Raw genomic sequence first — 27808 nt, 5'->3', positions numbered from 1 at the left:
GGTAAGCCTAGTTTCAGCCTTCTCTTAATACTTTACCATGTTTCTCTCTCTGTGGCTTTGTTAAGGTTTGCTTTGTTTCAAATGGAAAAGAATAGGGGATCACATCAGAACCATTTTCTAACAATACCTCGATACATAGGGAAGGATGGTCCATTTGATTAATTCAGGCACCTACTTCAGCCATGCCAATTTAGTTCTTTTGGGAGTGAAAGAAAGGAAAGAGAAAGGAGATGTAATAATCTGACCTAGTCACATTAGATTTCAAAAATTTGTAAGTTTTTATTTACAACTTAATTTCATTGTGGTTCATCTTGAACTATAACAAAAGCACTGAAGTGTAACAGCAAATTTTCTAAAGATTCGGTACTTTGGGTGTTGTGCTTGCTTGAAAATTTGGCTGTACTGCTGCAGATGGAATTCTGAACAACCTTTGAACAGGATGCTTAGTAAGTTCCCTATGTGGTTTCTGTGTGGTTTTTTTTTTTTTTTTTTTTTTTTTTTTTTCTTTTTTAATGATTGTTCCCAGATTAGTGTTTGAAAGTTTAGATCCCCAGGCATGGTTATTTAGTAAAGTGTTTTAGGCTTTTAATTAGTTTTACTTACAGAAAGATCTTCTATGAGTGCTAGGTATAACTCCTCCTTGTCCTAAGCAAGAGAGGTGGTGCAAGGTATGTTTATCCAGCCAGGGATGTTGTAACAGAGCTTAAAATAAAGTAGTGTCCTCTTACATGTTGGGTTCTGAGAATGGGATGAGAGGGGTTTCTCATGCTAAAACCAGGCTCCAGTACTACATCTTTTAGTAACTCCTATGCATTAAAAATACACTCCAGTGCCAGAGAATCAAGAATGCATCATTTTTTGATTCCTTGACCCCTGCCTACTCTGTCTTTAAAGTCTCCCTGAAATGGAAAAGTTGTTATATCTTTTTACTCTGCAGCCTGGAAGGAAGATCTAGGAGAGGATTTCGAGAGGGAAAATCACGTGTCATTGGAACCTCCCTCAGGGTCACAAGATATTTTGCATGAAATGCCAGCCTGAGCTGGGCTGTACAGCTGACTGTGTTGTATCTACAGCAAAAATTGCTTTCTGAGGTTTGCTCAGTAGTTTTGAAAGATATAACTGAAGAAATAACTGAAATGGAAATTGAAATCTAGAAGGAAATAGAAAAGGAGGTTCCTGGAAAGGAGTTGGCCTTGTAATTCATTACTAAACGGGATCTAAAATGCCAAAGCACCTCTCTGCTGCTCATTTGAGCTGCTAAAAGCTTTCATTTAATTTTTGATTTTTACAATTGCAGGTGTTACAGAGAGAAGTAATCAGCATCAACCCAGTGGTCGTCAAGGATATGAACTCTGCTGTTTTTATCTAGATGGATGAAAAGGTTAACAGCCCAGAAGGGGAGTTCCTTTTGTTTTCAAGATGGCAGCAACTAGTGGCGAAAGCCAACTGCAGCGGATTATCAGAGACTTGCAAGGTACAGTGCCATGCTGGCAGAGACATCCTGTGGGCTGGACTGCATCCTCCATCTTTTAGATAACACAGAATAGGAGTTGGTGTTTTCAGTTGTTACTCTTTTGTGCAGCCATTACAGCAACATAATCCTAGGTGTGTGATGTGACTGACATTTCTTTGTGAGACAAGTGCTGTACCTTCTGCAGGACCCTAAATTCCTAAATCCTGCAGATTTAAACATACAAGATAAGAAACAAGAAATATTTTTCATGCAAGATAAGAAATAACCTTTAAATATGCTTTAAAAAAAGGTGTCAATGGAGTGTGCATTGTGAGCTAGAACTTTGATGGCAGGCACAGAACTATGCTGTTACAAGACTTCATGTGAGATAAGGCCTGATTTTTAGACCCTTCCTTGATGGGAAGCTGGTGTGGAGTTGCTGCTAATATGGGAAGGAAAAGAAACAGAAAGGCAAACCAAACTGGGAAGGGAGATCAGAGGAGCAGTGCTGGAGAACTGAACCTGCTGTTTGTGCTGCAGTGGAACCTAACTTATCCTCCACTAGAAGCAGCCAACCTCATTTTCAACAGTTCTGTTGGAGGCAGAATTGGCAGCAGATTCTTAACAGTTTTCCTGCTCTCTGTCTTAATCAGCTGTTTATACAAAGATTTTATTCCTTTAAATTTTTATTAATATATGTGCACCAAAACTGGGAACCTAGATCTTCCTGTAATATAAAAAAATGAGATCTGTATGCCTGCTTAACAGGAAGAGATCTTAATTTGCAAAGGGGATTGAGTGGGACTGGGAGCTGAGGCTCACTCAGTCACCTGAATTAAGCAGAAACTCAAGTGGAAAGCAAATTCAAAATCAGTAATTTCCAATGCTGAGAAGTACACCCCTTAGGGGCTAGGGTGTCCAGGGGGACAACAGCTTTTGGTTTGACTTGAGATTTCCTCACTCACTACGGCTGTGCATTTGAGGGAAGAGGAGTTGCTGTATGCTTTTTTTATGTAAATTATTTTCCCCATCTGTGTTTGTAACCAGCACAAGCTGAACCTTCCTGAATAAAGCATGGAGAAGATAAATGTGCTGACCAAATGACTGTTCTTGTGTTACTGATCCCCTTTAGCAGATTACATGCTTTGTCCTTTCTAATCAGAATTCTGTTTGTTCTGTGGCAATACCTTAATGTGCACATGAGACAGCAAAAAGTTATTTCTCTTTCCTCTGCTGAGGTAGCAGTTAGCAGTTATCTGTTACCAATTTTTGCTACATGTCAGAAGTCCTAAGTGTTTTTTTAAGAAGTAGTCCACACAACAGATTAACGTAGATTGAGCTCTAGTTTTCTTATAGGTGGTTTTAAATTGCAAGCATATCAGTGTTTTTTTGCCCTGTCGTTAAGACTTTTCAGCTTAAAGAAACTGAATACATGTGCATAATGTCCATGAAGAAACCATTTATTTAGTTCTTTATGGATTCAGTGCTATGTAGTTTGCATTAGTTAACTGTTTTCGTGTCTTGTTTTACAGATGCTGTGACTGAGTTAAGTAAAGAATTTAAAGAAGGAGGGGAACCGATCACAGATGACAGTGTCAACTTGCAAAAATTCTCCTACAAGCTTGAGTACCTTCTACAGGTAAAAAATGATGTGTGTTGTTTGTAATCCACCAGTAAAGCTTGGCCTTGTTTTCTCTTACTGCCTGTTCAATATGTGGGGTTTAACTCAAATAATCATAAATGTCTGATTGAGTCTCTCTTTCTATTTTTTTATTTTTGCGTGTGTGTGGTAAGTGGACTGAAATGCGTGCTGCTTATTGTACTTATTTCAAGTGAAAATAAATAAATATAATTGAAAGGAAGAGCTGGCAGTTTGATTGAAGAATGTAAGGCATTTCTTTATTGATCTGAAAGATCTGAGCTTGATTTTAGAGATATGTCCTACTAAGTTATCCTGGAAAAACTGTGGTAATGAGATCTTGACAACATTTTGATGCAAAATAAATACTAGTGAGCTGTTCATGGTGCAAATATAGTAGAGTGAGTAATTTACATATTTTTTTGCAATTTCACATCAGAAATTCTTTTTTTTCCTTTTTTATTGTATGGAAGGCTTAATGCAAAAGGCTGTTTTTTAATCTGGAATGCTATTTTTTTTTCCATCCTCAAAATATAAGTAGAAGAGGACATTACTGGGCAAACTGAAATTCAGTTTGCATGGTCTTGTGTCCACATATGCTGTAATCATGTCACTGATTGCAACAAAGACATACTAATCTAGTTTTAATCTAGGCAAGGGAGTTTTAATTGGGTTGCAGAGGCTTCAGCAGAAGCTGAAGAATCCTTTGGGATTTGAGTGGCCCAAGCTGCAACTGATTGTTAGTTCGTTGCTCTTGAACAGCTGCTGAATTTGCTGTAATTTCGGCAGCTTTGAAAGGGTGTCTGTATTTTAAAGAGACTCAGAACATTATTATCTGTTACTGCCTGTAAAGTAGCTTTTGTAACTGCTGGATTGCATCAGTACAATGCAATGTCTCCTTCCTTTGTGGATACACTGGGTAAAGCTAAGGGGAGTCATGAAAGCACACATTACTGGGAGAGGAACAGCATTCCAAGTAGTTATATATAAATACATTTATATTTAAGTTTTGCTCATTGCATTTTGTTGTCCTCATTTAAGTTTGACCAGAAAGAGAAAAGCACATTGCTGGGCAACAGAAAAGACTACTGGGATTATTTCTGTGACTGTCTGGCAAAAATCAAAGGAGCTAATGATGGAATCCGCTTTGTCAAGTCTATTACGGAAGTAAGTATATCAGCTAAGTATTGTAATATGTGGTTTATGCTTTGGTAGGTCTTTTCAGAGAGCAGTAGAAACAAACTGAAAAAAATCCACTGCTTTTAACACATAGCAAAAAAAAATAGGGGATTTTTTTTTTGTTAATTCTCATGTAAAGTATAAAAATGCAAAGTTACCTTTTCTACTAGAGCACTAAATTATATAGGATTAGATAGCTGGACTCCTTTTTCAAAGGACACTTAAAACTGAATGTGCCCTGCTTTTTCATAAACTTAGTGCCATTTTTTCTAAAAAGAAGTGAAAAATTAAGTCAAGGGTAGAGCCTGCTGTCTTTAGCACAGCTTACAGCAGGACTTGGCTCTAAGAATAAGATGAAAGGTTCACCGTATTTGACATTTCTTAAGACTTCTTCATCTGGTCTGTAGAGTTGAGGAGGACTGACTGAGGGCAGCAGTTTCACCTTCCGTCTCAACTTTGTTCCTCTGTGTGAAACAGCGTGATGAAATGACTTGGAGTGGTTGTCTTTATTACCTCGGTTAAGCTGTAATGAACAGCACAAAAAGCCTTGTTTCTGTTATATATAGTGATAAAAGCCTAATCTTGTAAAAGCCATGTTATGCCTTCAGCTCTATGAGTGGGTGAAATAAATACTGTGAGAAGCTTTCTGCGTTGATCCTGTCTGAGTCCCTGGAATCATTTGAAGATTTTCCTTGGGGGTAGAGGAGGCAGTGGTGTGGTGGTGCCGGCCGGCATTGTCCTGATGCTCGGTACCATTATCTGTGAGCAGGGCTAGCTTGTGTTGGCAAGTTACTATTTACAGCAGATTTCCCTATTCTCTTAGCAATTTCTCCACAGCAGCTCTAGATAATGTTTTTTTGGTCCATCTGAATAAAAACCATGATACTGTAGCAGAGGCAGGCCCTGAGTTCTCTACCTTACTTTCTTCTCCCTGCAACTTCAACAGTGTTGAATTTTGCAGTTCCAAGGTGAACAATCCAAGGGTGGGCCCTGGTTTGTTTTACCACTGGGAAGGAAAAGAGGGAAGAGACAGGGAAATTTGATTTGAATTTCCCATTACTTCCAGGAAGACTGGTGAAGTAAGGACAGTAACTGCTGATGCAGGGAAGATCCTCTGACTATAGGAAGTGTTCCCTAAATTCTCAGTAGCAGTAGACAATCTGTTTTCTCCGCAAAGGTGATTGTGCCATAGTCTTCCACAGTCTGTTGCCTGTGGTATCACCTGCATATTACCACATGTAAAGACTGCTCTGGTTTCTCCTCCTTCAGTAGCTCTGGCTGCTTGATTGTTAGCACAATATCAGAAGTTATTGTTTGGAAGTAGGATATTTTCTATTTCAGATTATGTGCAACAATATGTCTTGTGGAAGACTTCTTTTAATTTTAGCTTTATTAACTTGTGGTTTAGGAATATGAACACTTAAAATAAGAATCAGTCAACCATTTCAAATAACTGAGTTGGCAGACTTGGCTCCATGACACAAAAAGATGTTTGTTATTTCCCTTCATGACAGGTAGAAATCATCAGTCAGTCTTTGAACCTGGCTGTGTAGAACACAAAGGTTTCCAAATGTAATTTATTTGCTCACTGAACAAGAATTTGACTTTTAAAGGTGGAAGTGAACAAAAAGGAAAGAGCAATGGCAGTTAATTTTAGGAACAGTCAAACATTTAACAGCATAATGCCTCCCCTTCTGCTCTGCCTTTAGTACTTCTAATATTAGGGTGCATGATATGCTAGAGAGGTGGAGAAAGAAGGCAAATGAGAATACCCTGGAAACTGTTATCTGTTAATTACAGAGGGCTTTATTCTCTATGGCAGTAGGTGAGCAGTGAGTTCTGGTCATTCCCCTTTTCCTTTCAAAAGGTGATTACACTGAATGCACACCTTTCCAAACCTTGACAGCCATACATTGCATCTTAGTTACAGTGTTTGCTGTCTACATGGAAACACTGCCAAAGCCAGACGCTGCCTGCCTCCCTGATTGCTAGCAGGGCTCTAGCAGGTGGTTGGCATGGTTTTGTTTCCTGGTCAAATAGTCTTTGGCTATTCGTAGCTTCATATGCATTTTCCTCTACTCCTTATCAGGTACATGCATTTGTTCTGGTATCTCCATGTTTAGAAAAGGCTTTGCAATTTAAAATGATAAACCAATGGGAGGAAGGATAGGATTAATTCTGTGGCTTCTAGTGTTTTTTTGTTTTGTTTTGGGTTTTTTTGACAGTTCTTAATGTATTCACTAAATATGCCTAGTTAGGAAAAAAAACACTTATAAGCTTCTGTGCACAGGGTGGGCGTTGCATCTCCCTGAAGAAATTTTCAGACATCTCCAAGGTGAATGAAGGTGAAAACCAGTTGGGAAAATAAATTTGCTGTTTCTGGGGTACTTAGTGTTTGGGGACTGTGGTATTTTGCACTTTCTATCCTAGAGAATTCAAAGCAAAAAGCACGAAAAACTGTTGCTTTCTTTGCTCCACATTGCATTTATGTTCCTTTTATAAAGAACATTTTTGTAGTGGATTACTGAGCTATATGAGGAACCTGTGTCTTACTTCAGAGCATAAGCCCAGTAACAGCAAAAACAGGGAAGCTGAGAGTTTCAGGTATTGCTCTCACTTCACCACAGTGGAATATTGATCAGCAGGAGAGGAAGCTTGTGTGGCCTTTGAGCCTTCTTTTACACTAACTTTTCAAGTGAAGCTTACGGTAACATACCAACTTGTGCCTCAACACCTCTAATATTTGTCTTGGCTTCTATTTTAAATAATGAATTTATTTGCATTGTTAGTTGGATGAGTAGTTTGGTGAGAAATTCTTTCATGATGTTACATTTCCTTTCCTAAATTGATGACTGATTTTGATGGAAAGAGAAAGTGAAACACTGCTATTTGGAGTTTCAGCATTTTGCAGGACAGAAAATGGTTCAGTTGTAAAAGACAAAACAAAATATCAATCCCCCAAGTCAACAGCGATAACAAAATTCAGTGCTGAGTTTTGTGATTTATGTTGATTTAACAGCTGTCTTCCTAAAAAGATCCCTCAGTTTCAGTCATGCAGCTGCTCTTGGTCTGAAGTAAGAATTAGATTTTATTCAACTTAACTGCCAAGTATTAAGAAAGGCTTTTTGCATCATCTGGGGTCACTGTGTCCATGGGGATGTATATTTGTATATGTGTACATCTTTGTTCTATGACTAGACCTGTCCTAAAGCTCTTCCAGCTGTGGCTATGCACATCCTAAGTATTGTTAAGCAGCCACTGTGTAGACTGTTCTGGCCATGTTTCTACATGATTACAAATGATATTTAGAATTTTCTTTTCTTGTGGTTTCTCCCTTCCAGCTACGAACATCTCTTGGAAAAGGAAGAGCATTTCTTCGTTACTCCCTGGTTCACCAAAGACTCGCAGACACTTTGCAGCAATGTTTTATGAACACCAAGGTGACCAGGTGAATAGCAAAGTACCTTGTTAATTTGGGTGTTTGCTCAGTATGATCTAGCAACATCACCTAGTAGCTATTGAAAGAAGTTGAAACCCTTCCAAATGGTTGGCTTAGACAGGTGGTAATAGGATATGAAGGTTAAGAGACCTTTTGGCCTAGGTCACTGGTTCGTATCTATCTTGGTCTTGTAAAGATTGAAAGTTATTACAGCTAAATGTGTGTGGAGTGGGTGGTACTGGTGCTTCCGTTCGTTGGTGTTGAAGGTGATGTTTTCATAAGTATGGAAGATCCTGGGTTTGATCAGCTGCACATCATGGGGGAGGATTAATTTGGATGTGTTGCACAAAGCCCCAGAATGCATTTCCTTACATCTCTGGATTGTCATACAGAGGAACAACTTGCCCCTCTCCAGGGAGAACACCAAAGGTAGCTTGTAGTTGTTTGGAGGGACACTGCTAAGGCATTTAGAAAAATCCAGCTATTTTCACAGTATATTTAACTCTGGATGCTGCTTTCTGTCCCTCATTTTTGATGTATTAAGTGAGTGCTTTAGGTATTTACCCTGTGATTTTCTAGTGTATAGCAAATATGTTGTATTGTCAGTGATTTGCCCAGGCACTAGAGGAAAAAGTCTTTCGTGCAGGGGCTCCTCTAAAGATATTTATGTGGAATTAATTAAAGTTGTTTAATTTCATTTACATCAAAGGGATGGGATGTAGTTTGGTGGATCTAGTTGCTTTCAGTTTGTATTTAGAATAGTGAATCCTAATTTTTCTGGAGTGAAGTAAATAATGATGTTGTTGAGTTTTTTTGCTGCTTCTCCTTTGCTTATGAATGAGTATTACTTCTTTTTTGTTTGTTTGTTTTCAAGTGACTGGTACTATGCAAGAAGTCCATTTCTGAATTCCAAAATGAGTTCTGACATTGTGGGTCAGCTCTATGAGCTCACTGATGTTCAGTTTGACTTGGCATCAAGAGGCTACGATTTAGATGCTGCTTGGCCAGCATTTGCCAGGTAAGATAGAACTACTTTGTCATTTTGTATTAACAGGGCCGTAAACCACCTACCTGCTAAAGAACCTGTAAAAGTTTATGCTTTTGAAGGTAGCAATAATTATGTTAGAACAGGTATATACTTTTTCCATGTAATTATTCTATGAACAAATTTGCCTATTTTTCCTTCTAGTATACTGTGTCCCAGCGATCAGAGATGATGCTCTGTAATACAGTACTTTCAGTAACTGCAGTTTAGGTCCAAATCCCAAACTATTCTCATCTATACAGGCACAAGAAGAAATGTTCTTGGCTTCTGTTTAAAGAGCTGAGACAAGCAGTGTGCTTCACTTGTGGCAATGGTGATCCCACTAGACTTGAGGAATAATAAAAACTACTAGGTCTGGTCCAGATCCATTTGTATCCGTGAGAATTTTCTAGGGCCACTTGCTGCCACCACCTGGTTGAGCTGCTGCCACACAGCAATATAATTCCTTAGAGTAAGACTGCATTGATTCTTGTGGATGTGGGAAGTCATGGCTACCAGCCCCATAATCTTTTATAGATGCCTTCGATATCCCTATTTTATTTTTCATCAACTTCAGTGGTTGTTGCCCAAGGCAGCAGATGCAGTTATGTCTTTTTACATGTGATAGATACCGGTAGATAAATCTTACATATGGGAGTAGAAGGACATGTATATATGTGCTTAGAGTTATATATTGTTTCTCTGTGTGATCAACAGAAGGACACTGTCCTCGCTTGGATCTTCAGCATATTTATGGAAGCCACCAAGTCGCAGTTCCAGCATGAGCAGTTTAGTGAGCAACTATTTGCAGGTAAGCAGATTGGAAATAAATATTTATGTGGTATGGTAGATCTTTAGTTAGCATAGTTCCAGAGAACTTGTTTTATCATGGTTATGACTTTTATAATGCTGAACTACAGAAACTGTTCTTAATTAAAAGTAAAGGGAATTTTCTGGTAGATGAATCAACTGAACGTCCAAATCTTGTAGAGGGAAAAAAGTATATTCAGAAAACTGTCTGCAGATAGGTATGATTTCATTTATCTTCTGGGAAAACAAGTCCCATTTCCTATAAGTAGATATGTTATAGTGCTATGAATACAGCGTAGAATGTCACTGTATGTTAAGAATCTGAATTTGCTCTCATTTGAGCACACCATTTATATTCATGTTTAATACTACTTAAACCTTCTGGTTTTCCCCCTCTGTTCATTTAGGCCCAGGAGTTTCCCTCCAGCCCTGATGTAAATAGCTCACTAAATGCTGAACACCTTGAGGGCTATGAAGAGATGCGTTTAGAACTTGACCAGGCTGAGCTGAGGCAGAGGGAACTTCAAGATCGTATTCACCAGCTAGAAATGGAAAACCAGGAGCTCCAGGCAGCTGTCAGCCTTCAGAGAGAGCAAGTACAGGTAGAAAAGGAGAAGAGCAATAACTACAGTGAGGAAAACTCCCGGCTGACAAAGATGATCACAGAGTTACAAAAGCAGTGTGAGGTCTCACACTCCACTCAGAGCGCTGTCCATGACCTGCAGAAGTGCCTACAGTCGTTGGAATTAAATGCAGTGGAGCAGCAGAAAGAATATTCAACAAAAGTGGAGCAGCTGTTGACCAGCAAGGAAGACTGTTCCTCAAAATTGCAGGTTTTGAATCAGGAGCTGGAGACCTCGAGGGCTTTGGTTGCTGTGAATAATCTTTGCATCGATGAGCTCAAAGCCAAGCTGAGTTCTTCAGAACAGAAGAATCTCAGCCTCCTTGCGAAAGTTGACGCTGCCTTGGAGGAGAAGGGACAGCAAGCCACAGCCCAGTGTGACTCTGCCCTACAAATACGGGCACTGTTGGAGAAGCTTCAGGAGATGGAAAAGGAAAAGGCAGATATGCAAAGACTAAATGATGAACGTGCATCTCAGCTGAAAGCAGCAAAGGAGGAGCTGCAGCTGAAAGAACAGGCACAGAAGGAACTGGAGTCCAGATACAATCGCCTCACTGCTGATTCCAAAGAAGAGAGTGAAAAGCTGATTGGGAGCCTGGAAACTATGACAAAGGAAAAGGATGCACTTCAGAAGGCCCTGACTCTGAAAGGAAAGGAGATGGCTGAGCTCCAGACCCAGGTAATGGGGTCGCTGGCTCAGGTGGGGTCACTGGAAAAAAGTCTTGAGGAAGCCAGGAAAGAAAAAGAGAAACTTGAGGAGGAATATGGTAGGAGGGAAGGAGCACTGAAGCAGGAAGCCCAGTCAAAAGCAGAGCAACTTGAACTACAGGAGGGTCACTTAACAAAGGTGAGTCAGACTGTGTGTAGCCTTGAGGAGCAAAACCGGAAACTCATGTCTGAGAAAGAGCATCTCGGGCAGAAAGTCAAGGAGCTGGAGGAGCAGATGGAGCAGCAAAACTCTGCTGTGAGCGAATTGGATGAGGAGAGCAGGAAGCTGAAAGCAGAGAATGTGAATTTGCAGCAGTCCAAGAACAAGATGCAAGCAAAGCTGAAAAATCTGGAAGCTTCTAAAGCTTCCCTGGAAGCTGAGGTAGCCAGGCTGAGAGCCTCTGAGAAACAACTTCAGAGTGAGATAGATGATGCCCTGGTGTCAGTTGATGAAAAAGAGAGAAAGCTCCGGGGCGAGAACAAACATCTGGATGAAGACTTGCAGAATGCCAGGAGGCAAAGCCAAATTCTGGAGGAGAGGTTGGAGGCTCTGCACTCAGAATATGAAGAACTAAGGCAAAGAGAGGAGGCCACCAAGGAGTCTTATGCCTCACTTGAACGACAGCTAAAGAGTGCCAAACAGCATAGTTTACAAATGGAAAAAAGCTTGGGCACCTTGAAGGAAAGCAAAGAGTGTCTCCAGTCACAGCTCACAGAGAAGGAATTAGAACTGCAAGGCATGGAGAGCCAGTGTGAGCAGCTGAGAGCAGAAGCTGAAACACACAGAAAGAAAGCAGAGACTCTTGAGGCAGAAAAGCTCAGTGTTGAAAAGACATGCCTTCATCAGACAAAGCTTATAGAATCCCTCACATCAGAAAAAGAATCAGTGGAAAAACAGCAACTACAGCAGGCAGCTTCCCTGGAGAAGGAGGCAAAAGAGCTGGCCTTCAGACTGACCATGAGCGAAGAGCAGTTGGAGGTCAATCGAGGTGAAGTGTCTAGGCTGCAGGCAGAAGTCCTCGACCTCCGAGTCAAGCTTCAGCAGACCACTGATGAGAGAGAGAGGATGAGAGGTGAGCTGGCAGTCACTGAGACTGCCTTGAGTGAGCAGAAGGTGCTTGTCCAGCAGCTGAAAGAGCAGAACGAGTCTCTCAACAGAAACCACGTGCAAGAACTGGTACAATGTAAAGAAAGGGAAGAAGTGCTGAAAAAAGAGCAGGAGACAACAGCCCATGAAAATGCTGAGCTGGAAAATAATTTGCTGAACCTGAAGGAAGAGCTATCCAAGGTTAAGCAGTACTTGGAAAATGCTAGGATGGAAAACGAAGAAAACAAAGATCTCCTCCACAGGACCAACACAGATATGGCTGAACTTGGTATTCAGATTTGTGGCTTGTCCTCTGAAAAGATGGATGCAGAAGAGCAGTTAGCCCAGGCCAGAGAAAGGCTCAAAGAACTGGAAGAACAGGCAGCAGAGCAACAGAAGAAGCTGAAGCTTGATATCTCTAATCTCAAAGAGGAGAACAAGAGCCTGCAAGAGAAATTAGAGGAGGCTCAAATATGTGCCGCAGCTGTCCCAAATCTGCAATTGCAGCTGGAGACAGCAAAGAAACAGGCACAGAGCTTCCAAGAGACCAGCCAAGAAGAGCTATCTGCAATAAAATTTCAAATGAGCACAGAGATTCTAAATTATCAGACAAAATTCAAGGTAAATTAATGTAATTATTATAGCTGAGGGAGCTGCTTTACCATCTGCTACAGCAATTACTGCATGAAATCCTAAGGTTTGTGTGGGTCAGGCTCTGAGACTAGCACACAACTAACCTTAGCCTGGGAATCTGAAAATGTCTCTACACTCATGACCTGTCTGAGATAAAATAACTCTTCAGAGTGTTATGGACATGTACAGTGTGGCCATTCAAGCCCAGTGGAGAAGCCATCCACTCCTTGAGAGGGTGATGATTTCTTATGCTGGCACTGAAGGTGGCATCTGCTGTAACTATTCCCTCTGGTTACAGCTGTGGTTGTTCTCTTTTTTGGTAGGAACATTGCAAGACCTGTTCCTCACGCCTGTAACACTGCTTCTCCTTAGAACTGAGTCTGATGAAAGCAGACTTAAACTGAAACCATATGCTTTTGCAGTTAATTCCCTTGCGTATTTTTCCTTTCAGCTGCTCAAGGTAACAGCTGAGAAGATCAAAGTTTTGCTTCAAGGAAAACTTGAGTCAGCCCCGATTATGTGAAACAGCACACCTAAAGGCTGAAGATTTTATTGTGGGGTTTTTGCCGTTCTGAGATAACGTCTAAGACTAGTGGTTTGATCAGAAGCTTATGCCATTGCATGTGTTTGACCTTCTTTTTGTTCAGAATTGTAATAACCTATGGAAAGTAGCAGTAAAACACAGCTAGTGCCACCACAGAGGGAGTTTCCTTGATTCCAAGAGCTGAGTGTCCTTTTAGCTGTCGTCTTTCATAAGCCTGACAGTGGTGCTGCATTTATTGCACGCATGGCACTAAGAGCACTCATGACTCACAACTGGGAATTTTGTAAATGAAGGGGTGGCCACTAGAGGATTTCTAACTCCTGGCTCAATCTCTCTGCTAGGCAGTCAGTGAGGAGTGTGGGAAAGTGAGAGAGCAACTTGAGGAGCAGAAGCGACAACAGCATGCTGCGGAGGAAGAGATTACCGAGTTACAAGTAGGTGCTTGATCTGATTTAAAACCAGAGGCATTTGTGTCAGCAGGCGTTATTGTTACAGCTGAGAAGGCAAGCAGCGTTTCTGATGACTGGCTGTGAGTCTGAGAATGCCCTTCAATAAATACACTGGGCTGCAGACAAAATACTTGGCAGCTGACAGCCACCAGAGCAGAGATTATGAAAAGCTCAACTTCACTTGGAATTTGTTCTGTTTTGAAAGCTAGCCAGGTTTTCTGTAAGACCTGGCTATGTGTTCCCTTCTTAAATGGGGGTGCAGGTTCAAAGCGTGTCTTTCTTGGGCCCTGCATGCCCACTGTACAGTTACATGTCTGAATCCTTCTGTTTTCAGGCTTCAAGGGGCACTGAATCAGAGTTAATCTGTCTGAGAAATAACCCAGCCAAAAAAATACAGAATTTTTGCAATGAATTTATCAAACAGCTGAGTTAGGAGGGTTGTATTGAGTTGTAAGGAATCCAGAAACAAGGAATTTAGGGTTACTGACCGTGGCCCTACCTGTTAGCAGAAATACACACACCTTTACATGCAGTTGGATATGTTCCCTGAGGACTCCAAGTTTGGCATGCTTGGCATACTCTGGAGAGGCTAACTGTGAAAGAAGTTGGGTTTGTTGTCCACTGTTCTTCATATTCCATATAGCTTTAATAAACAACATTTGTCTCCTACCTAATTTTTTACTTTTGAATTTTTTAGGTGGTGAAAAAGCTTTCAGGGTGTATTCTTTTGCCATTTATCTTTGAGAGATTTTTCTTGATGCAAGAGCCGAAAGATCAGCTGACATAGACTAACAACAATTACAGGCTTAATGCTCTCTTAGTTTATTCAGTGTGACAGAAGTAATCAGTCACTAGTACACAACTAATTACTGCCTGCTTATACAATAATATCTTAATTGGTCGTGTGGCTGTAACTGATTCTTCTGAAACATTGGTAGCTGTCCTGGTAATTGTTCTATGCATGGTAAAGTGTTACTTTTACGTGTAAGGAAATGCAGTAATTTATTTTACTAGGCTGCAAACACGAGTTTGTCCAGAAAGCTGGATGAAGCAAGAGAGCAGCTGTCTGAATCAGAATCTGCTCGGCTGCAGAAGGAAGAGGAGGTGACATCTCTTAGAGAACTCTTGGAAAGGTGAGAGTTTGGGTTCTTTACACAAACCGTTAATTGTAAGGCCAGCAAGGGAACAACAACCAAAACATAATGAAAATCGCTGGGGTTTATGAAGTACCATGGGTTTATACAGGGCAAATAGTGCATGGGCACTAACAAGCAATATCAGATTGATGCTTCAGGATAAGAAATAGATAAATTACGCAGCACATGTGAATGAGCTGTTTAGATTTTATTGTACTGTTAGCTGAGGACATGAATTCATTGTATGTCTTCTTTTATGAAACTTAAAAATGTTTTTATAACCTCCTTTTACCTTATAGATTAAGCACAAAATTAAAACAATATGGGAAGGGGTTGTAAAGAATGGAAAATTTAAGGGTTTGGGCTGTTTGTTTTTTTTTCTCCTCTCCATGAGCTTCAGGGAATCAGCAAGAATTATTTGAATGGGACCACATCCTGCTTGTCTTTGCCAGGTTTGTTATCAGCTTTAATTGTCTAAGTCAGGCTGTGTTTTCAAGGTCTTTAATGTGGACCTGTGTGGTGTGGATAATCTGGCAGTCAGAAATAGAACTTTGAGGCGTGGAGTCACACAGAGTCTGATGGTTTAATGAAAGCCTATGTAGTTTTATGTTTTTGCTGATATCGTCTGTTTTATTCCTAGTATGGTAGAATTGCAAGCTTTACTATAAGCAGGCCATCCAAGAAATTGCTGGTTGCTGACTGTGTTCACTGGATGGTGGATCTGTGTGCATTTTCAGTGATGCAGAAAACTGGAGAGATTCTGTTGAGCTCTAAAAAATATGCACATTGAGAACAATTTCACTGAAACTACCTGTTTATCAGGGTACAGGAGCCCTTTCTTCCATGGGGAAGATTTAAATGCACATGAGCTAAAAATGATTCTTAATTGCCTTTGTATTTGATCAGGATCCAAAAAGAAGCTGATGAAGCAAAAAAGAAGATCCTGGATTACACTGAGAAGCTCAGCAAGGTGGCAGCAGACAAAGATAGCAGTGACCAGAAGTTATTTGCTGAACTGGATGACCTGACAAGAACAAAACACTTCCTTGAAGAGCGCTTGATAGAACTTATCAGGTTGGCATCAAAACAAACAGCAAGCAGGAATTAAAATCCTAGCTTAGGATGTTGAGGGATACTGCCTAGATGGTCCAGTCTTGTATTCCTGAATTAAAGGTGCAAGTAATGGTCAAATTCATCAGCAGCTGAAATTTTGCATTTCCATAATACAGTAAAAAAATGTAACACTGAATGTTATCTCAATTTGCTGTCTGTTTTGCAAAAATATGTAGTTCTCCACATGGCATATGGTTTTCTCCCTGTCTTCCCTGAAGCTTCAGGAGGTTTTTTTTATCTATCTTTATTTCTGAAAGCTCCTCAGAAGTTTAGAGCAAAGGAATTTTTACTGTGAAGCTTTCACCAGCATTCTAGTTGAGGTTAGTTAACAGTAAACCAGCACTGATAACTTTTCTTTCTTTTAACTGTGTCTCTGCAGAGATAAGGATGCTTTGTGGCAGAAGTCGGATGCTCTGGAGTTCCAGCAGAAGCTCAGTGCAGAGCAGAGGTGGCAGGGGGACACAGAAGTTAATCACTGTCTGGACTGCCAGAGAGTGTTCTCATGGATGGTGCGCCGACACCACTGCAGGTCAGTTTGTTGAACTGTAATGCAGTGTTCAGAAGCAAAATTCAGTATGCTCATCTACATGGATGAAAGATTTCTTAATGTTTGCAGTTCAGTGATCAAAAGCATTGATACATGACATTGTAGAGGCTGAAAGAACACATGAGCTTAGAAGGGGGTAAGAGACGTTAATGGAAAGGTCCCTTGACATGTATTAAGGCAAAGATCTGGATGCAACTCTGACCTGGAGAGTCTGTTAGTATCTCATTTCTGGAAACAAAGATAATCACACCCTACCTGGTGTGTTTCTTTGAAGGACTGTGCACTTGTCTCTTCATGCTCTAAACAGTATTCTCTAGGAGGGTTTTGGTATTGTGATGTAAGTATTCCAGAACAAATTCCAACCTGCTGGGCAATTATAAATTTTTTTACTTACACTAGATATGTTCAGAGATAATTACCAATTGTCGAGTAATCCTTTTTTAAAAAGCTGATATTAAATTATTTCCCCTACAGTTAGTATTATTTATCCAATCTAGATTTATTAAAATATATTTAAGTGGATACATTTTAGGGTTCCAGTGATATGTTTGGTTTGGCTCTTCACTGTTCCTTATCCTCATGACCTGCTTTGTAATGTAAGGAAAGGAGTACTGGGACTATTTCAACTGCATATAAACGTTAACAGCCTTCCATGGGGATTAGTGAATAATGAAATCATTTTAGGTAAAAACTTCCAAATTACTCATTTCTACTGAAGTCTGTGAAAGGTATTTGTGTTTTCCCCTACTAATGGTTTAAATGATTATGAAAAACAAAACCATTAAAACTTCATGAGTAGCAGTCATCTCTGCTGGATGCTTTTCTTCATGAAAATCTTAACATGCTCATTCAAAAATGGTTGACAGTTAAATACTGAGAGACTTCAGAGTGGAGAGGGCAGTAGGGAATGTACATGTATGTGTCCAATACTGTTTTTTCTTTCTTGCCTGCAGGGGAGAGGGGCCATTACGAAGCAGAGACATATAGATGTGCTCTTACAGTCCTTATAATCAAGTAGAGTTTTGCTGTACCTCAGTATGAAATTTGGCCTATATAATATTATTAAGCACATTTCCTTCCTATGTACTTAGTATAAATATTATTTATTTGTATTGCATGTTTATATGCATTTGATTGTTTTATGTCTGTAAATGTATTTTTATTTCTTTTTTTAGTATTTTCAGTTTTTTCTGTTTTTTCTGTTTATTAAGGTAGCAAAGTGTGAATGTGAATTTCTGTCCTGTGCTTGTCAAGAAGACTTGTTTCACTTCAGAAAAGAGCACAGTCTGTATAATGAGTTCTGCCATGGATGTAGCTTTCACTCTTTGGCAGAAAACAAGACTGTTCTGACAAAGCCCCAGACTCTGTCACGTAGATATGTTCCAGCTGTATGTGGTGCTTTTCTAACACCTTTTGGTTTTGAATAATTTCTAGAATGTGTGGTCGCATTTTCTGCTACTACTGCTGCAACAACTACATGGTGACAAAACCTGGTGGAAAAAAGGAGCGTTGCTGCAAAGCTTGCTTCAGTAAGCCTAGAGTCATCGTGGACAATACAGATGACTCTGGATCCAGTGCCAACCAGGAAGGATCACCAGCTTCACTGGAATCGCCTGTGTCACCATCTGAGAGGACTTTTGGTTAGTTTATTGTATACATGCTGTGGAGAAATAAGTAGGGTTCTTTGACAGTCTCCAAGAAACCAAATGGGCACCTCCTGCTTCAAGGACCTGCAAGAGGTCATGGAATGTTTTCAGGGTGGGACTGATCACATCTTTGATTTTGATTGTTATTGACAGAAACCTGTATGTATATTAAATAAGTGTCAGTCAGCCCACAGTTTTATATTAGTTCTGGTAGTTACTTAATGCTTCTGTAAAGGTAAAGGAATGGCCCAGTCCTCCCCCTTAAGTGTTTTGATTGTTTATTTTCCAGACAACCAGCTTATATTGTTTCTGTTTATTTTCATGTCCTTTTATGGCACAGTTGCAAGTGAAGCCTCTAAACCACCAGATGATGCAGCATTTGATATAATCACTGATGAGGAACTGTGCCAAGTACAGGAAACAGACTCTCTCCACAATGAAAGTCAGATGGAAAGAGTGTCTCTGGATCAAAGCATGACAGATTTGTGAGTAAACACTGGTTCATGGAGAGGGGACTCTTTTGGGTTTGCTTTAGAATGTTCTTTTTTTTTTTTTTTCCCAGTGAGTGAGAGTAGCCAACCTCTGCAGAAAGAGAAGACACCTCTGGTCTGAGGCCACATGTTCATTAGACCAACACAACATAATTAGGACCTATTTGCAATCAGCATCAAATCCAGTAAATATAAACAGCTCCATCTTCTCCCTCCACCTGTTTCTCCACAGCAGAGGGGAGTAGTCCCAGCTCTGTGCTGTCATCAGGCCAGCTGTCACCTCTAAAGCAGCATTCAGGCCAAGCTGAAACACTGGTCATGCACGACTTGTAATAAGAGCTAAGTGATACTGTCAGACTCACCACTGCGTAATATCAACTGAACAAGGAGGTGGGGAAAAGTTAAGGAAGGATATGCTCTTTTTGTGACAGGCTTCATTGAACTAAATGTGAAAGAACCTGTCTGTGTCCATAGGGTTCCTTTCTGCCTTAAAGATGACAGCTCATAGAAAAGAAAAAGAACAATTGTGCAGCTAAATCTGTTTGAAGTTTGTTCTTTCTTCTTAAGAAAATGAGACTAGATGTGGATTTCAGTAATTTTTTTTTTTTTACATCTATTTCTACATTGAATTAGCAATGAAGAGCTAAATACTTGGTTTGCAAATTATGTTGCAATATTATAGTGTAATGTATATTGAGGTTTATACAAAATATTGCTTTACTATTGTTCAAATATTTCAAGTATTTTACAAAATTTCTGTAAAATATATTATCTTTTGAGAAGAAAAAAGAAAGACAAATTTCATCTAAATTATGCATTTGCTTTGCTTCTGTACAGAAAAATAAGCATGATAAATCTAAATGCTAAACTGAAAATAGCCACAGAATAACCAGTCTGTTGCTGAGAAAGCAGACCTAGACTCTTTTGCCTTCAGCAGACCCATTTCTCATATAAACCACAGTGACTTGCAGTTTGTTTTTTTGGTAAAAAAAAAACTTTTCAAAATTCTACATTTTTGTTTCTTGGTAAATAACTTGTCTGTATTCTGCCTTTTTTGTATACTGTTGGCACTGACAGTATATTTCTGCTTGTGATGTGCTGGGCATACGTGAATGAACTGGGCTCCACAATGCTCCTGTGAATTTAGTTTTGCAAAGGGGCAGTTTGTGGTGGTGGGTTTTTGTATGTTTGGGGGTTTCATAAAGAAAAAAGTGTAATGTACTACTAATTTGAATTTGTGCTGTCTGCAGGGGGTATATCACAGGTGAGTCAGCTCTGGAGAAAACAATCAGAAGAAAAGAAATAAGTTGGGTCACCATTTGTTTCAGTTTGGGATTGATTTGGATTCATCTTGTCTCAGAAAGTATTCAAGCTAGAAGGAAGGATTGCCACTAACAATGGAATACTATTCTTGATGAGTGCCCATGCAACAACCTACTTGCACCTTGTAAACCTTTGCAGGTTGTCCATCTCCTCTCGTTCACATATTACAGGCAGGAAAGCCAGGAAATAGTGTTTTATCTTCTGCTGCTCTTGGTTATCAGTTTCATGAGCCAGGTGGGAGAGTCCTACTACGGTCATACTTGAAGCTTGAGACATTCTGTGAAGAGAACACAAACCACACCTGCCCTTTCCCATGACACCTGTAAAGTCTCACTAGCCTGAACACTGGAGAGGAGAATGGCCTTCTTACGTTGCAGATGACTTGATCATCTCATGTTGATTGTGTGGTTTTGTGTTATGGGTGATATCTAGAAACTGATAAATGAGTCAGATGCTGGTGTGGTGCCTGTAGTACGTGTTGAGGAAAAAAAAGCAGAGCACAGTGTTGATTGTGACAGCACAGTTTTCTAACTTGTTTCTGTGGTGTACCTGAAGCTCGAGTGTCGCTTAGCACATGAGCAGATAATACAGCACAAGATGCTCTGGGGGTTTGAGAGTGAATGTGCCAGAGCCACTATACTGAGAATGAGCAAAGATTCTGCTAACCCTCTGTTCTGTCTTTGACAGCAGCCCATGGCAGGTGTACTAAAAATTTCCCCCACTTCAGGGATCTGTAGTTCAGTTACTTTCTGAGTTTCATTGCTACAGATTTCTTGGCTGTACTGGACTGAGCACCCTGAACTTCATGTAGACTCATAGTCTTTATTGTTTTTTTGAAAGTGTCCAGCTAAATGTGGCCTGATGGAAACTTTGGTTAGTCTCCACTGGCATTCCAATAATGTTCTCTTCGCATGAAATTGAATACTTTGAGCAGAATTTGCTTTGATATTGCGCCTGGGGAAGACGCAAAGGATCCAATATTGCCCTTGCTAGCTGCAGGTTGGAGGAATACATACAAATAAGTAAGTTTTCAGGCCAGACTTCTTTGTTGAGATCTGCTGAAAATAATCCAGTCTAGTTGGGTTTTGCCAGAGATGTGAAGTAATTGGTGCAGCTTTATAAATGAGGGAGATGAGCAGCCAAGAGAGGGAAGAGAAGGGAAGCTTGGTGTCCAAATAGAAGACCTGTGACAGGCGTGCTCTGCTGACATAGTTTCTTATGACCTTACTCTGGCTGACTGGCAGTCACATTGACTATACGTATTCTAGGTGTGAGTCCTTTCTGGATTGGAAATGCAAGTTTTTACTCAAAGAAGTGAATTATCTTAAAGGATATTCCTGTTTCTATTTGTCCCCACTTTTGGTGCCTACTGCTCTGCTACTTTATTTTTCGCTTGTTTTCTTCACCTAGCCTGCCACTGTAGTTCTTTCCTTGAAGTGACACGAAGCAATTACAACAAAAATATTTCATAACAGCAAATTTTGAGAGTCTGCCTTTATTGGTACAGGTCAGTTAAGAATCAATTAAAACTCACCTTGGTCATGAACTGCACAGGTGTGTGATAAGATAGCTGGTGTACCAGCATAACTCTGGCCGACCTTGAAGCAGCTCTTTCCTACAGGTTAGGATTAAACAGCAGTTGCTTCGTTCTCTCAGGTATGTTATGTGTGTTTGGAGCAAACTGATCAAAATCTTAATGTGAGAAGCTAAGTTGTGTAATTGTGGTAGATGCTGTAGATACTTCAAAGCTCATGGCTTTTCTTTTAAAGTGTCATATTTTTAAACTCTTTTATTTCTAAAGCATTAACATTTGCAGATTGTGTTCTAAAACGAAGGTCAGGATAGTGTATAGCACTGGATCAAAGTCCTCAGGGTAAACCAGTGCACGACATTACATGCCTGCTATACACATAGCAGCAGCAGAACCAAGATCATAGACAGCAGAAGAGTAAAAAAAGAAAAAAAAAAAAAAAACAACACCGCACTAAATTTACCACTACCTTGGTGCAGAAACAAAGGGTTTATTCACACCTTGGTAGTGGTAAAAAGAACATCTCAGCCTGTCTGCACTGTGGTTGCTTTGGTTTGCATTCTTTTTTTCCTTAAAAAAGACTCATAACACTCTTTGCTGACCTAGTTACAACTAACTTGGCTGGGTGCCAGCGTAGCCAGAAGGGGAAACTGAATGTGGCAAAGCGTTCACTGCCCTGTGCAGAAGCTGCCAGGAAGGGGTGGGGACAGGAGCACCTCTTGCCACCCGCTCGCTGGCAATGCCTGCCTTGCTGTCTGTTGGGATAGCAGCTTTACTTGCCACACGCGTGTGAAAGCACAGCATGTTGCTTCCTGGTTTTGTTTTAGGGATATTTCACTGTGGGAGAAACAAGAGACTGTGTAGTAAGGAAAGGGTTGCCTAAGCAGCTGTTTTCTAAGGGGGGAAAAAGGACCTGGACACAATGGTGCCATTAAGGGTCAGGTACCCACTGAGCTGCACTGCTCTGGTAGGAAGGACTGAGAGTTAATGGGGAGAAAAGGAACATCCAGAGTGAGTGTGATCGTTTCAAAAATGGTTTGAAACAGTTTAAACTAGTATTTTAAAGATGTAATAATCAAAGGACTTTCAGCCTTTGGGCCAGACCTAATCCTGCCTTCATCACAGGCAGCCCACAGCTGTTTTTGTAGCTTGTGGTATCTGCGTTATTTGAAGAAGTAGGTTTGAGAGTCTTCCTGTTTAGTGGTTTGCCATTGTTTAGCCATAACTTGTTGTTTGATACATCTTGAGTTTTTAATAATTTTATGTACCTTCTGATTTTCATCCCCATGAAGAAATACAGAACAGGGTTAAGACAGCCATGGAAATAAGCAAGAGTTCCTGTTATGATAATTGCATGTTCAAAGTATAGGGTAACTGAGAGAGGATAAACAGGTCAACTATAGAAAATATTTTTCATAGATTTGTTCTTCTGAAGAATTCTGGCATGCAGTAAGGTTCTAATAATTAGTGAGTAGCTGATGATCATGGCTAGCACAGGAATAAAATAAGAAAGAGTCATTTTAAGAGCCAATTCTGTGCAATGGTTTGGCCATTCTTCCTGACATAATGCCTTATCATTATTAAATACCTCACTAAAAAGTATGGTGTGGCAAATACTAGCGTGATCACTGAGATCAAGACACAGATTAATTTGCCCCATGTCATTTGTTGTTTGGTTTGACACGTGTTTCGGTGGCAAAAGTGATAGAAATAAGCCAGTCAAAGGTGACAGACATTAGAGTTAACATTGAAGTGTATACAAGCTCCATATAAGACAACATGCCATGGTGCCTCAAGTCCACTCCTGAGTATCAGAATGTCCCCAGAGTGGCAGCATCTAAAGGAAGACCCATCAGCTATAGCCAAGTGTAGCAAAAACATGTCTGTCAGCATCTTCAGTTTCGTGTGGAAAACTAGTATGGCAAAGACCAGTGCATTTTCTGCTAGACCAAGGATGAAAACAACTGAATATATACAGAGCAGGAAGACTCTTGTAAATATGAAAATCCTCACTTCTGTTTTCACTGGGACCAGTGATGGAGAAGTTATAATAAAAGTTAGCAGCACCTGTAGTTGCCATGCTGCCTTCTTTTTAAAGGCAGCCTGTAAGGAGACACATTGAGATATTTTTTTTTTTTTCTCAGCAAGCAATTAAATCCTAATGCATCCAGGAGACAGGAAAAATCCTAAGTTCTAACAGATAAGAGTTGTTGTAAAGCATCCATGATAGACAAAAGCAAATCTTATTTATTTGCTTAAGAGGATTGGCTTGACAATCAAGACCCAAACACAACAGCTGGTGGATTTGAATGCATCATTTGTTACCAGATTTATACTGTTGGGGACTCAAAGGCATACTCAAAAGACAATTACAAAGAAGCTTCTGTAAACAGTATAAGGATTAAGCTTTCAAATACATCAGTGCTTTAGTGTTTGAATTGAGGGTTTCTGGGGAAACCCATGAGAGAAACAGAATTCATTTTGCCAAATCTAGCCTTTGGGCTCAGGTTGCAGGCTCTGAGTGCCAGTGCTTGGGTTGGACCTGTCTTGAAAGGCATGGTCTCAGCGAATGAGCACCTGTGGTTCAGTTCAACCTCATCATGTTTTTTTAGATGTTAGTCACATCATCATGTGGTGGCACTTCTTCCTTTCCCTTTCTCAAATGACTTACTGGAAACATGAAGGATTTTCATTAATGTATTTCTAACAGCCATTTTTGCAAGATGTTTACCTGGTAAATTAAATCTTTCGTAGGACAGGTTTTTAAAGATTTAGTCCAAAAGTTAAATGTCCTCTCTCTTGAGCTACAGAGAATATTTCTGTGAGACTAATCTTACTACAAGATATTACTCAAGATAAGATTAGTAGAATTCACCTCTGAATTGTTAAGGTTGGCTGAAAGGCCTTATCTGGTGAGTCGTAATGTACAGCAGTTTGAAACAGATGTCTCTTGATTCTGCAAGGGAGGGAAACAGTATTGAGGGAAAGCAGCCCATGCAGTTAGATCTTTGCAGCAGCCTGTGGTACCTTTGCTGGAGTCCTTCTGGGATCTGACTTGCAGTGTGCTTGTACCTCTGAGTACTTGAGTTTGGAACCTGCAAATGTGTATTTTAAAAAAACCAGACAACCCCAAATTTGACTTAATCCTGCAGCATCATTTACTGAAATAAGACTACTGACACAAGGCTCTGTGATACCCTTTAAAACTTGAGTTGTTCCTTGTGCTTCATTGCATGTGGTAGCGATTTGTCTGCCTCCGAGAAAGAAAGTTGGAGCAAGGTGCTAAATATTCACAAACTGCTCCTGTCAAACAGGAGCAATGGGTTGTGACAACCACCTGCTTTTATCAGTTATTTTCAGATGCAGAACAGAGTAGGAGGTTGATACAGCAGTGGCTGAGCTATGTGATAGTATCTGTACCCTAAAGCAGTGTGAATGTCTGCCTTGAGAAAAGATACAGTTCCCACTGTGCTGCAGAGGGCCAGCCATTGGCCCTTTCTAACAACGAGACCCATTTAAACTCCTAAACCCAGAAAATATCACTTTTGAAATGTCTTAATCATGCATTTATGGAGAGCTCATCTAAGCTACTCTGGTCAGCCTAGCTCACAGTGACCTCAAGTCACCAGAGATGCTCCTTTCTCAGACTTTATGGGCAGGGATGGCCTTCCCATGGAGACCACTACTCTCCCTCCCAACATCCATTTGCTCTTATGCATACACAATAAATCTTGGGATCAATTCTGTAACTTCTAATAAACTCTTTGCCAAAGATGACTGCAGTATCAACAGTATTCAACCCTTTGCCCTGCATTAGGGATCAAAAGAAACTCATAGAGACTTCATTTCTGCTTGCTAACCTACCTGTAATTTGACCTGTTTCCTTCTTTGTTTCATAATCTGTGTTTCCATATAATATCTTTCTGATGGACTGCTCAAAGAAGCCCTCTCTGGCATAGAAAAAACAGAGGTGGGCTGTGTGAGTTCACCTCAGGGAGTGGGCAGTGAGATTAGCTGTTATTCCTGTACAGATCAGTCTGAAACCATTTCACTGTATAGCTGTGAAGCTCCCTGTGTGCAGAAACCACACCAGCTGCAGGGACCCTGCAGGCTCTGGGATGGAGCAGCCTCTGTGGAGATACAGGCTGGGCATAGAGGGCTAGGGAACAGCTCTGCTGAAAGGGCCTGGGTTCCTGGTGGATAGTGATGTAAACCCATGCCAGAAACAGCCTCTGCTATACCTCTCCTTAAATTCTGCATCAGTTTCCGTGTAATAGCCTCTAAAGAACTATGCAAAGAAAAAATTCGAAGGTATCTAAGCTGGTGCTACCTGCAGAGGTGGCTGTAGCCTTGGTGGTCTACAGACTGTGCAGTATTTTGGATATTTGGGCAGTGTTTGTAGTCTTGATTCTCATAGTCATGTTTGCTGCCTCCTGCTGGGGAGGGGACTTTAAAGTACCCTGGTAATCCCTAATCACTTATTCTTTACCTTTTGCAAATGAGCATTTGAAAGCTGTCTGCATCTCAGAGCCTTTGCCAAACCTCTTCCCTAGAACAATACTGAAAAAAAAAAAAAACTCATAAGATTTTGCATGTTGTCCCTTGGAGCATGGAAATATTCCTTTGTCATGATTGTTTCCCTAGCTTGCCTTCTGTGTATTGCCTCTGGTGTAACTAATTTTAAAACCAGTTTTAAGGCAGGAGAGTTCTTTTGTATTGTTTCTTCTTTTGGTTGGTTTTTTGTTTGTTTGTTTGTTTTTTTTCATACATGATATAGCGTAGTTAAATCATACAGAGTTTTTTTTTTGAGAAATAGGTGGGATTTCCTATGTACCAATAAGCAGTTCACCCACAGCACATGGTGGTGGATCTTTATGTCCCTCCATGTTGTCTCTGTGATGCTTTCCCATCCCAACATATGTCAGGGTTTGCTCATAACTTTCCCATCCCTTTCCCACCCGTTCACCATGCAAGTCACTGTCATGCACCCTGTTAAAAACAGTGAGCTCTGTATCCCCCATGTCCCACCGCAAATCATGCCTCTTTTCTTGCCCATGTCAGGGGCAGTCTGTGGCATCCTTTCTTCTGATCTTTCAACATCGACTTTCTTTTTCTTGTTCATTGTTGGGCTGGAGGGGAAGGCTAATAACTAAGTCAGGGTGCTTGGGGTGGTTCTGACCTGCTAGATAACAGCAGGCCCAGGGAATCATTGGTGCACTTCAGCATAATGCCTTTGATTGTTTCTTTGCATTTTCAGATGTGTTTGCTGGGCTAAGGAGCTGTTAGGAGCTCTGTACAGCCTCCACTCTCCGTTTCAGGTTTCTGGCTTTCACAGAATTCGGTAAGATTCTCACCCTGGATGACTGAAGTTCTCTCCAGAAATCACTGCACTGCTGACAGGCAGATGGCTTTTGGGATTTCACTGCTCAGCCACATGAAGCCAACACTTCAGACACAGCTACAGCTCTTAGAGCTCAGGTGTTCATGAAAGCAAAAAATTGCCAAGTGCAGAGTTGAACCAGCTTCCTTCAGGATTTAATTCTGAAAGGGACTTCTCACTTCTAATTCCCAAAGCCATGTATGATGTTAACCACAGCATTTTTAGTATCATGTGTTAGAAATGCTTACCATGTATAAGAACAGGCGTACTGGACAAGACCATCCACCTGAGGGCCAGTGACCAACAGCAGGTGCCTGAGGAAGAGCATAAGAACATGACAGGCATAAAGTGATACTTCTTCAAAATGCTCCACCAGCCTGTGACAACCTGTGTCTTGAGGATTTGCTGAATGAGAGCTGTTCTGTTCCTCCTGTAGTGTCTTTTCCATGCTTCCCTTTTTCCTGCTTTTCATCCCCACTTCATTTCACTTAAAAAAAAAAAAAAAAAAAGAAAAGAAACAAGTCCAGACCATGTAAATAGATAAAGGATACATATTCATAAGCTGGGGACCTAGCAAGCTGGAGGAACATCTTAATGCTGCCACATAGGGTGACGAGGTCATGCAAGAATAAATCCTCTAGTCAGGGGGACAAGAGCTTCAGTTAAGTCCTAAGACTGTTTCTTTTCTTATATTTTCCACATAGGCTAGCAGACCTCAGTTTAGACTGTTGGACTCACTGGGATATCATACAGAGAAGGAGGATTTGTTTTGTGCTTATAATGCACTTTAGTTTAATAGACAAAGTGAGAGACTTAGGATTTCCTTAGCCTACAGTGAGTACATGTGTGATGAATTTATTGGTTGGAGCAGCCAAGTGGAAAGCTAACCACCTAACCATGTACTGAGTTGAAAAGCAGATATAAGGAAAATCATGTGTTAGAGGAGAACATGGAAAATATATTGGTCCTGGGATTTAATTTACATTTCAGAGTTCCAAGCAAAGCATGAAATGATGAAATAAATAATGAACTTTAATGGTATTGTGTAATAAAT

At 40.4% G+C, this 27808-nt stretch overlaps 1 protein-coding gene across 3 annotated transcripts in view; it reads left to right on the top strand.

Annotated features, from left to right (window-relative positions):
- The first annotated feature begins 1294 nt into the window (after positions 1 to 1294).
- FYCO1 (FYVE and coiled-coil domain containing 1) overlaps positions 1295 to 27808 on the top strand; it is a 32458-nt gene continuing 5944 nt past the window's right edge. For 2 of the 3 annotated variants that reach the window (XM_027897081.1, XM_027897080.1), the window contains exons 1-13: positions 1295 to 1474; positions 2986 to 3092; positions 4134 to 4259; positions 7613 to 7719; positions 8585 to 8728; positions 9452 to 9545; positions 9952 to 12582; positions 13480 to 13572; positions 14602 to 14720; positions 15630 to 15797; positions 16216 to 16365; positions 17818 to 18023; positions 18370 to 18514. In XM_027897081.1, coding sequence (XP_027752882.1) covers positions 1420 to 1474; positions 2986 to 3092; positions 4134 to 4259; positions 7613 to 7719; positions 8585 to 8728; positions 9452 to 9545; positions 9952 to 12582; positions 13480 to 13572; positions 14602 to 14720; positions 15630 to 15797; positions 16216 to 16365; positions 17818 to 18023; positions 18370 to 18514 — 4145 coding nt within the window. In that variant the 5' untranslated portion in view covers positions 1295 to 1419. Of the gene's footprint in view, positions 1475 to 2985; positions 3093 to 4133; positions 4260 to 7612; positions 7720 to 8584; positions 8729 to 9451; positions 9546 to 9951; positions 12583 to 13479; positions 13573 to 14601; positions 14721 to 15629; positions 15798 to 16215; positions 16366 to 17817; positions 18024 to 18369; positions 18515 to 26631; positions 26716 to 27808 lie in introns of all 3 variants that reach the window. The other variant, XM_027897079.1, reaches the window with a different exon arrangement.

This window comes from Empidonax traillii, unplaced genomic scaffold (assembly GCF_003031625.1).
Source record: "Empidonax traillii isolate 1590-97213 ecotype Southwest subspecies unplaced genomic scaffold, ASM303162v1 scaffold527:size1067160, whole genome shotgun sequence".
Classification (NCBI taxonomy): Eukaryota; Metazoa; Chordata; class Aves; order Passeriformes; family Tyrannidae; genus Empidonax; species Empidonax traillii.
This window is presented reverse-complemented; position numbering and strand designations above follow the sequence as displayed.